Source organism: Pogona vitticeps, chromosome 4 (assembly GCF_051106095.1).
Source record: "Pogona vitticeps strain Pit_001003342236 chromosome 4, PviZW2.1, whole genome shotgun sequence".
NCBI lineage: Eukaryota > Metazoa > Chordata > Lepidosauria > Squamata > Agamidae > Pogona > Pogona vitticeps.
In genome coordinates, this window is record NC_135786.1 from 115,060,647 (window position 1) to 115,071,691 (window position 11,045).

The 11,045-nt window shown below is 40.4% G+C and overlaps 1 protein-coding gene across 1 annotated transcript in view; it reads left to right on the forward strand.

Moving 5' to 3' along the window:
* LHX4 (LIM homeobox 4) overlaps positions 1–2,587 on the forward strand; it is a 97,606-nt gene extending 95,019 nt beyond the window's left edge. The window contains exon 6 of the mRNA XM_020789720.3: positions 97–2,587. Within this exon, the coding sequence (XP_020645379.2) occupies positions 97–488 (392 nt within the window). The 3' untranslated portion in view covers positions 489–2,587. The remainder of the gene's footprint in view (positions 1–96) is intronic.
* Positions 2,588–11,045: the final 8,458 nt, after the last annotated feature.

Genomic DNA, 11,045 nt, shown 5'->3' on the forward strand with positions numbered 1-11,045 from the left:
CCCTGGATATTTAACTACCCTTCTACCTGCCACATATATTAATTGGCCCTTGCTACTGCTGAACCTAAAATCTTGTTTTCCTTGCTTTCTTTACAGAAGACCAAATCCTCTCAGAGCTTGGCCACAACAGAATTTACAGCAGTGCTGGCGAGGTGGCTGGTGGACAGTTAATGAACAGTACTTTCTCCATGGACGGGACAGGACAATCCTATCAGGACTTGAGGGATGGAAGCCCTTATGGAATCCCCCAGTCTCCAGCCTCCATATCATCTCTTCCATCGCACACCCCACTGCTAAATGGTCTGGATTACACAATGGACAATAATTTAGGAATAATAGCACATGGAGGGCAGGGGGTAAGCCAGACACTCAGAGCTATGGCTGGTGGCCCAACCTCTGATATTTCTACTGGAAGCAGTGTTGGTTATCCAGACTTTCCAACAAGCCCTGCCTCTTGGCTTGATGAAATGGATCATCCTCCTTTTTAAAGAATCATACTAATTGCCCTATTCCCACTTGCTTCTTTGGCCTGAAACCATTCTAAAAACCCAATGAGAGACAGCAGTCAAACTTCAAGGACCACAGATGTGCCATCCCATAAAAGTTTCCATTATTTTAGAATGGGAATACATTATTTGTTTCCTGTAGAGCTAAAAGAAACTATGGTGTGTGTGTGTATGTGTGTATATATACACACACACATATATATTTGCTTTCTTTTTGAAGAAGTGGGACAATAGGAAAAGCTGCTTTTGAATACAGCACATTGGTGTGTAAAGCATTTGTATGACTTTGGGTTGGGGTAGGGTGGGCAACCAGCAGTAGCAAACACAAATCCACTGACTCCATAGACTTTTACTGTTAAATGCGACACTAGCACATACTGAAATGATTAGACACATCTTTTGGCCTTTGGTGACTCCACATCAGTGTCCATGCAGCATGAACATTGTTTTTTGTTTGCTCATTTGTAGAGAACTAAAGTATGGAAATGCACTATTTCTAAACTCATGCCTCCTAAGACTGACTACTAAAGAGACAGAATGCCAGTGGGATTTTGCTTTTTCATTCCTACTTTTCCATACGTTGCAGCTCTGTATTTAGGTTGGATATTTCATGAAGAAGTGGCATATCTTTGCCTTACTTGAAAGTAACAGTAAGCAGCTAGATGTGCTAGTGTTCCTTATTTAGCCTTTGAACATCTGCAGCCTTTGAGCATCTATCTTCTCTTAATATCATAATGGAGTTGTTGCTTCCCAACTTAACTGCTATCCTAACTTCCTAGGATGCAGTAGCCACAGCAGGGCAGACAGAGTTGTATCCCACTAGATTCCAGCCCTGTCAGAGTCACCAACCACAGTAAAGTCAGTTTTTGACCTGGAGGATAAGTCAGTATGATTATAACTAGTTGGATAATCTGCTATATGGTGTGGTGGACAAGATGAAAAATGAAACATGCACAAGTGACAGAACCCTCACCATGATCTTCTTGGTAAATGGGGGCATAGCAAAACCACAATTCTCTTTATTTTGGATTGAACATTGTAATAACTAGTAAGCCCAGCAACAGCAGGCCCAATTTCATCAGGATACTTCATTCTCCTTTCATGGGAAGTGCAAACAAAACAAAACACCCAATAAACATCTTCAAGTTATTGAGCTTGCAGTAATTCCCATCAGCCGTGAAGAGATACACTGGGGGGCAGGGAGGGTGTTTTGAGGCATTCAACCCCCCTCCAATGATGCTAGCTTTTGACTCAGATGAGCTACTAGGCTATGGTCTGCATACAGGTCAAGCACAAGGCATATTGTTTCTGCTAAGAAAGGAAAGAATGTATTAGTTTTTATGAAATGGACTTCTTGGGCAATGCCAATAACTGTGTATGAAGTACTGTGTGGCAGACTTCTGCGCTGCCTTGCTATTTCAGCCCATCGTACAATAGGGCACTACAGCCAGTTATAATGTCATCATTACTATGCTGCTGCACAAGACTTTCCTAGCAACCTATGTGTTTCCTCCTACCAGCTTCTGAGAGAGAAATGCAACAATAATCTGATGAACCATTTTTAGGAGATTAAAAATTGTTTAAAGGTCATTCACCAATGAAATCTTTATGGGCTAGGTACAAATATAGAAGACATGGAAGGAAAAGGATCATGACAATCATGTGAAGCAAAACATTAGCTAGAATGTCAAGGGCTTTCACAGCTCTTAGATCAGGAACATTAAAGTTTTTACTGAGGCAGCTATGTGAACAGCATTAGATTTTTTGTTTGAGAGTCACCAACACTCTGAGTCTCTGACGCCTAGACCTTGTCCTTAGGGACATTGTCCTTGAAGCTGATATACAATGCTGCTTCTTGAGAATCACAGAAGGATTCAGTCTCAATGCAAAGGCAGGGAATATCAGTCCTGAAGTACATGCATCCACCACCCTCAGAAATAGGAAAATAGGATTGACCTGAGCCTTGTTCTCACTGCTTAAGGAGGCTCCATTCTCTGTCTGTCTCTCTCTAGTCCTTACAAAAGCAAAATTACCAAACTAACAATACTACTTTCAATATATCTGTGAAAAGTGTCTCCATGGATTAAACATCAGACAAACCACTGTCTGTAGAAGGGAATATGGCCCCTCAGTCTATTCTACTGGTGGAAGCATTTCCATCAGCAGATGTCCTCTGTTGAGTTCAGGCCTATTATTATTATTATTATTATTATTATTATTATTATTATTATTATTATTATTATTATTATTATTATTATTATTATTATTATTATTATTTGATTTGATTTGATTTGATTTATGCACCACCCATCTGGCAGTCAGGGCCAATCTGGGCGGTTTACAGCAAGGAATGTACACCACACGCATAACAGGATGGCTCTGGAGTCCATGCAAAATGGTAGCTTCTCACTTCCAATCAAAATTTAGAATATTTTGTTGCTTTAAAACCAGTTTTCAGTTTACCCTATTAGCTTAACAGTGTTAAAAACAAGCATTAATGAAAGGCAACTCAGTTATGATAAGACTGCAGGTTGAAGGTATAAGGACTAAATTAGACTCCTATGAAAGTTCCACTGAAACAAGTGATTGTTGTGCTTCATTGCCTATCAAGTAGTTTAACCATTGTGACTGAATGCTATTCTGAATGTATTTACATTCCTCATACCTTACTCTTAAGATTCCAGAAACATGTAATCTTTTTCCTATGTCTTTTATTACCACAACTCTTTATAGTGCCAAGACTAATGTAGTCTTAGTGCTGAAGAACCTGTATCTTTCAAGAGAGAAGGCAATTACCACGGTACCATAGCCACTTCAGTGAGATCAAACTGCTATACACATGTTGAACAATAACTGAAGAATGTAAAATAGGTACAAATATCATTTTTCCTGAACTTTTAAACATTTTCATTTTTTGCAAATATTCCCACTAGACAAACCTGTTTTTCAGTTTTACATAATCAGTGGAAAATACAAGCAAGTATATATTGCATATGTTTTGATATGTACATTGACACCGAGCACAAAATCATGCTGAGGGAAAAAAATTTAGTGGGGACCTGTGTAGGATTTACATTACCTGGCCTTGTTACCCCCAAGGCAAAGAAAACACAGCTAGTTTCAGTTCACATGTGTTGTCGTAATGCAGGTGTGGTTTTTTTGCATGCATGGTTGTGCAAAAATATAGCATGATTCTGCAACAAGTTAAGCATTTTCAAATCCTTGTCATTTCTGTGAATGAGTCAAATATTTAAGTATCCCACAAAAATCAGTGAAACTTAAAAGAGTATTTTACTTTTCACTACATTACACCAGTCCTCATCTATACAGTATTATTGTAGCTTGACTTTGTAATTCATTCAGAATTATATATAAATTGAACGTGCCCTTTCATCACACTTCCTTCAGCCTTCACAATTCCATTAGACTTTAGAAGAAATGGGTGTTAATGGGCTATTTTGAGAACTTAAGAAACAAACAGGAGCTAGGGAAGAATTACAGCAAAATGGTAGCATGCTGTGCTTTTCATGGTCACAGTTCCTAATTCAATCCCTAGGATCTCAAACTAGAGCTGGGAGAGATCCGTGTAAAAAACTGCTGCTGCCAATCAGTATTAAGAATGGTGTTTAAATTGCACCAATGTTTTGACCTGGTATAAGACAATTTCATATATTCTTAGGCACAGACCCGAAAAAATCTGCCTACACTGTGGAACAAGATATGAACAAGGATTACACAGTGGAGAGTCATGCCTTTAAATATATTTATCTAACAAATGCAAAATGGTGGCAAATTTAACAGATTGTTAGCTCAAGAACCAACTATACAGGAGCACAGCAAACTGAAATAACCACCCCTCCCCCCCAGAGATCCAGACCTAAAACTGCATTTTATTCTAGTCTATGGAGAATTTTTTTAAAATTCTGTTCTCATATTGAGCAAGTGTGTTATGTGTTGTGCTATAATGAATGATCAACTCCTTTAGCAAATGATTTATTGTAGTGAAGCACAGGCAGGCAATTAAGCTTTTTTGAGAATGATGAATATTAATACTGATTTACTTCTACACATGCTCTCTATGGGATCTGCCCTCTACCAGAAGGGTTTGTTTTCGGTAGGTACTTCTGCCCAGTTTGGAGAGATCCTTCTCTTCCATTATAGCTGAACCTATTTAGCAGGGTTTCCTGATTCTCTGCACAGCATTTTCAGGGGGATGAAGATTGGCACAAAGTGGGCAGAGAAGTCTGCTTTCATCAGCATGATTATGTATACCTAAATTTGGATGCAACTTCTTGTTTTAAAACTACAAATCCTAGCCTGCAAAGCCAAGAAGAAGCTGAGAGGCATGTGTGCAGCAAGACTCAATCAACAAGTCAGCATGATGACGAATATGTTCTACCCTTTAGCTGGAATGTATTTCTCTGTTCCACCTTTCCTCCAGAGATCAACTAAAAATGGCATATCCCCAGATAAATCAAATTAAGAAGAGCCATGCTAGGATTCACTAGTCTGAGAAGGACAGTGGATTTATAAAAGCTTGAACTGGATGGTGTAGGGCAGTGGTCCCCACCTTTTCCCAACTGCGGACCAGTTTGCGGGGGTGTCACGCTCTCGCAGGGGGCATGTCACTTTCGCAGGGGGCATGTTGCGCTCACAGGGGGCATGGCGCGCTCACAGGCATGCACAGGGCATGCTCGGGGGGCAGGAGATCTGTGTCCTGCTTAGGCTGGGGACTGCTGCTGGGTTGCAGACAGGGGTTGGGGATCCATGGTGTAGGGGCTTAATACATGTTCATACCACACTCACAACATTCCAGTTAGGTGTTCACACAATACAATTGCACATGTGTAGCAATTTTATCCAAGTTATTTGTTCCTGAAACTTTTGTTTACCTATTTTCCACCGCAATCCTTTCAATGGATAAACCAGAATATACAATTGTGTGTCACGAGATAATTTAAAGACTTGCAAATACAAAGGGCTCTTCCACTTTATCACTTTTTATAGACTTTTCTGAAGCACCCCATGAGCAAATCCTACTTCACCACCCCCTCCATAGCTAGCTGTTGTTAGCACCTAAGTCATACTAATGATAAATATCCACCTGCATACAGATGACACTTGCTTTGCACATCCTGGATCAAGCATAAATTATAAGCAGTTTCCCATGAAAAGTGCAATAAAAATATGACACTTTCTGGAGGATTTAAGTATATAATTTCAGCTGAACACAGGTAACATCTTTTGGCTGAAAATACAGTATTCTGATGTAACAGAATCACACTAATTTTTGTGTCCCAGTCTCCAAGGGCATTAAATTAGTTACTGCACATTAGTTTGCACCCATGTCCCTTTTAAATGATTTTTGAATTGGTTAGCTTGAATTTTAATCTGGTTTTGCCATATGCTAGCCTAAATGAAATCTCAAGGTTTCTGGTCAAGACTCAATCTTAAGACTCTGGCCTCTACTTGCAATCCACAGGAGTTCACCATTGCATAAGGAAGGTTTAGGAAGCTACATGGGAAGAAGACTACATAATTCTTCCACTTAGAACACTGCACTTAAAACCTGGGAATAGTACTCAAAAGATACACTCAGTTTAGTGTAAACACATTTTAATGACTTGTTACAGAGCACTATCTAGGGTGGTCCAATATAATCTTTTTTAAAAAAGAAAAGAAAAAGCACACCACTGGGCATGCTGTCTCTACTTTCTTGGGTTTGGCGCACTATATATTTTTTAAAAAATCAAGATTTGCTCATAAAAGCAAAAGTGACATATACTGCAAAAACAGAGATCAATAACATTACATCCAGACTGCCTCCAAAATACAGGCCCCTAAAGCACATGGGTTTCCTGTGAAGGAATAGCTTCCTTCCTTCATATGAACAAGATCACAGACTGTATGCATGGGGGCGGGTAGGGGGCCATACTATGCCCTCACCAGGCATTCTGTGCAATAACTTTGTTAACGGAGAAGAAAGATCATGAACAAAGCATCTTGGACTCTGTAACTATGAAGCTGTTTTGAAACATGACATTCCCATTTTTTCTTTCTCAACATGAAGTCCTTCCCGTACGTTCTGTTCTAAAGCAAAGATTCGTTTTTCAGGAAAGAAAGAAACATATTGCTATGTGTCTCTGGAACACACAGAGAGGACAATATCTTGCAATATACCTTCTATGTGCTGGCATGAGTTGTATATATTTAAAAAGTTCTACTTAAAATAAACACGGAAAGTTACTTAGGATTCAAGTGTCTTTTTATGCCCTGCATTAAAAGTTCAAATATGAGAAAGGATAAGATTTTGGTTATAGGATTCAGATATTTTCTCCAAAGATGTTTTAAATATAGCACACTCCCTACAGAACTGAAGGGAGGGCTAAATTCTGAAGCACATAGGGCTAAATTTTTGAATAGTAAGCAACAGTGTCCTTGAGCCTAAATTGGCTCCTACTACAGTCACAAAGCTGCAGTTGGGAGGCAACAAGGTCTGTGGAAAGAGCAGTGTCAGTCAGTATTAGCACTGGTAAATGAGGCCATGATCTGCTACTCTCTCTGTATCCATCCCTCACATACAGAAGGAAAACAAGTCCAGAATTTACCAGCCCAAACCATTTTTACTTATGTTACAATAAAGAGAAGTCGTCCCTCAAACTGAACTAGTCATATTGTCCACAAGAATTAACTATTGACAAACAGCCAGTTGCTATGTTTAATTTCAACCAAGACTTCCTGATGCTGACTCTACTGTCTGAAGCACCAGGGTGATTAAATCTATCACTCTACGTAGGTGAGCAGAGAACCTTTTTCAGATACCCAAGTGACATAAATATGTGTTTAGAACACATAATACAAAGATAAAACAATCATATAAGTCCAGACCATGCAACCATTTTAAAAGCAGGGGTGGAATTATGCTTGTTTGCATTCTGTGTGTGCATATATACAGATGTGTATGTTCATGTACATATATGAAAGCTTTACGATATAGCAGAATGCTCTATTAGTACTCCTAAATTTCATTAGGGGTGTAAATGTGGAACTCTTACTTGCTTCATCCATCACTTTTTAACATTTTAAATATTTTGACATTTCAGTCTCCTTTTGGGAACTGATACTGTCATTGGATATTAGCTCAGTATTAGCAAATAAGAGGGCACATGTTCCTATGCCTACCCCTACTGAACCACAAATCTGCCAAGGAAACATAAAAAAATACCTGCAGAATGTTTTGTTGTTCTTGAAAAAGGCCTGAAAATGTGTATCTATCAGGACACCATCTAAAGAAATAATGTGAGCAAGTTCATTATTCACAGAAAAGGTTGTTTTCATTTTGCATACCAAATACATTACACAAGGTTGTTTAAGTCTTGTGGATCTGCCTTGTATGCATGCCAGAGCAATTTCCATCAATCAGAGTCTGCATCACTAAAACTAAAGGCAGAGCTGAGTGGTTGATGCATGTACACTTATGATAAAACAAGAGTACCTATCTCGCATACAAATGCAAAACTAGGTGATACCTTTATTAGATCCCTGAACAAATCAAGGAAATAGCTAGCTTGCGATAATTCATTTTCTCATGGCTGTGCATCAAGATCTTATGGATAGTTCAGAAAAATTATATATTAGAGTCCTAAAGTTTCTGCGCCAGCTGTTTGCTTGATTTTTCAATAACTGTGTGCCATTAAGTCGATTCTGACTTACGGTGACCCATTCCAGGGTTCCCCCCCCCCCAGGCAGAGAATACATAGAGGTGTATTCCCTTCTTCTGGATGCATCCTGGGACTGTGCAGCTTGCCTATGACTAAGGTTGACTAGGAGGAACAGTGGGGAATCGGACTCCCAACCTCTGCATCTGCAACTAGATACCTAAAATGCTGAGCTGCTTCATTTTTTTAAAATGGGCTAATAAAGGTATCACCTACTCTTACATCTGTATTGTTTTGGAGACTTCACAGCCTTTTTCTATTATTTTTTTCTGAATTGTCTCACATATCTATCTCCCTCCAATGGAAGATGATACTATTTTGGTCGCAACACTCTTATCAAAAAGGATGACGTGTCAGCACGCCTTCCCCAAGGGCAATCTTAGCATCTCCAGTCACAGAGACACACTTGCTGATTTCTGTAAGACATCCTGTGGGGTAAGCCAAGGAAGAGGACCAGGTTTCTTTTTTGAAGAATTCCTATACCACCCTTCAAAGCTTACATTTTATGCATCCAGAGCCAAGGAGAAACCCATGGGCTTTCCATGTACTCCATGCTGGCTTTATATATTTTAATCATTTTAACATTTAATGCTTCTCAATTAAAGTGATTTCATGGCGTAGATGCCAAGCTTAGTTGGAATACACATTAACCATTTTCAGTATCAGTAGTTAGAGGCACCAGAGGATTTAAACAGCAATCCAAAGAGCTGCTGGGGAAAAGGTTTGGCTGAATAAAGCAGATTATAAACAATAATATATGCCTTCTCGTTTTTTGTTTGTTTGTATGGGTTTTTTTTTTTTTTTTGGAGGGGCTCCAACCTTGCTAACAGTCCTAAAGTGCTATAAACATATCCAGGCTGCAGCTCTGTAAATGCATTTTGTGAAAGCTGTGGGTGTGGGCACTGTTGCCTGCCACTTAGCAACTCGGCACACATGAAGCATGTGTTATTCTGAGAGAGCTTTTTAGTATACAAGATGTCCATCAGAGAGAACCTCCCTTCAAAATATTAAAATGCCAGAAAAGAGTAACCTTCAGCACAAAAGAATAAATAAATCTTGGCTTCCGGGCAAGGTGGCCGCTTCATGCCAAGGAAACACAGAAAGGTGACCGCTCTGTTCTTTAACTTTTGCCAATCTCTTCAAAGCACAAATCCAATCAGACTGGTGCCTGATTTTAAGAATATAGTACATACACACAGTTACACATACGCATGGGGGGGGGAGAAGAGAAGCTGCTAGCCATGCAGCAACAATCATAACGTATTAATGCCCTCCTCAAATTACTATCTACCAAAATGCAACCAAACACCATGTCTTAGCAGTATCATGATTGTAGGAAACATATTTTCATGTACAGTGGTGCCCCGCACAGCGAGGTTAATCCGTTCCAGATTAACCTTCGCTGTGGGAAACATCGCACTACGGAACAGAAAAAGGCATTGGAACACATTAAACAGCGTTTAATGCGTTCCAATGCCATAAAATACTTACCGTTGTGCGATGTTTCCCAGGGGCCGGCAGCCATTTTCGCGCCCTCCCCTCGCACAACGAGGGCGCCAAAATGGCTGCCATCAGCTGTCCGGCGGGTCAAAAATGGCCGCTGGAACAGCCGAAAGGGCCCGGGGTGCAGCGTTTTTGCGCCCTTGGTAAGCAACGGGAGCACGCGAAAACGCTGCTGGAAGCCCCGAAATGGTTGCGCGCAGCCATTTCGGGGCTTCCGCAGCGTTTTCGCGCGCTCCCCTTGCTTACCAAGGGCGCGAAAACGCTGCACCCCGGCCCCTTTCGGCTGTTCCGGCGGCCATTTTGAAGCCGCGGAACAGCTGATCGGCAGGTCGCAAAGCGAAGGTCGGTAAGCGAGCAGCTTACCGACCTTCGTTCTGCGATTTCCCGCCTATACGGGCACCGTTTTGCGATCGCATTTGCGATCGCTAAAACGGCCTCGTAGAGCGAATTCATCGCTCTACGAGGCGCCCGTTGTGCGAGGCACCACTGTACATGGGATGATAAATAGCCCAAACTGTTTGTTTGTTTGTGTGTGTATGAGGAAATGAACAGGAAATCTGATTCCCTCATTTCAGAGGTTGCCTGCCTTATATGCTCACTGCAATGCAGATATTTTTTAGTCAATCCTAATGTTCTCGAAAAGGAGAGACAAATGTGCAAATGCACAGATCATTCAAGAATGTGTGAGGGGCAGCAGGAAATCCCTGGCAACCCACACCAAAAATTGGCTTACTTGATTATATCTGACCAGGAAGTAACATATAAAGATGGCAAGGAATCTGGTGAGGAGACACAAAGACAGTACAGCTTCCTCACCACAGAACTACCATGAAGGCCAAAGGAAGAATTAACTCAGATGTCTACTACTGCATGCCTCTCATCTTGTCTAACAGCAGCATTTGCCATATTTCAGGCCATGAAAATAACTTCTGGTGGCACCCATACCTGCAGTTAAATGTCCAGTTAGTATTTTCAGTGCAGACATTCAAGTAATGAGGAGTATAAATGATGTGTGTAACTGGAAAAATCTTCAAACTAATGACAATCCAAAGCATTATAAACGCTAAGCTGCAGTCAATAATACTTTTCCCTACCATTTGCTGGATTCTTAGCCATTTGTGTTCCTTTTCTTCCTTCCTCTGAAAGATACTTTAATCTCTAAAAGATTTTTAACAGCTTAGTTTCAGAAAAAGAAGTGGTCAACTAGTGAAACCTTCCAAAGTAGTATTTCACAGTGTTCAACACAAAATCACGGTGCTGTTCATACAGCTAGTTCAATTCCACACTATTCAAGGGAAAGGAATGATTCAGAAACAAC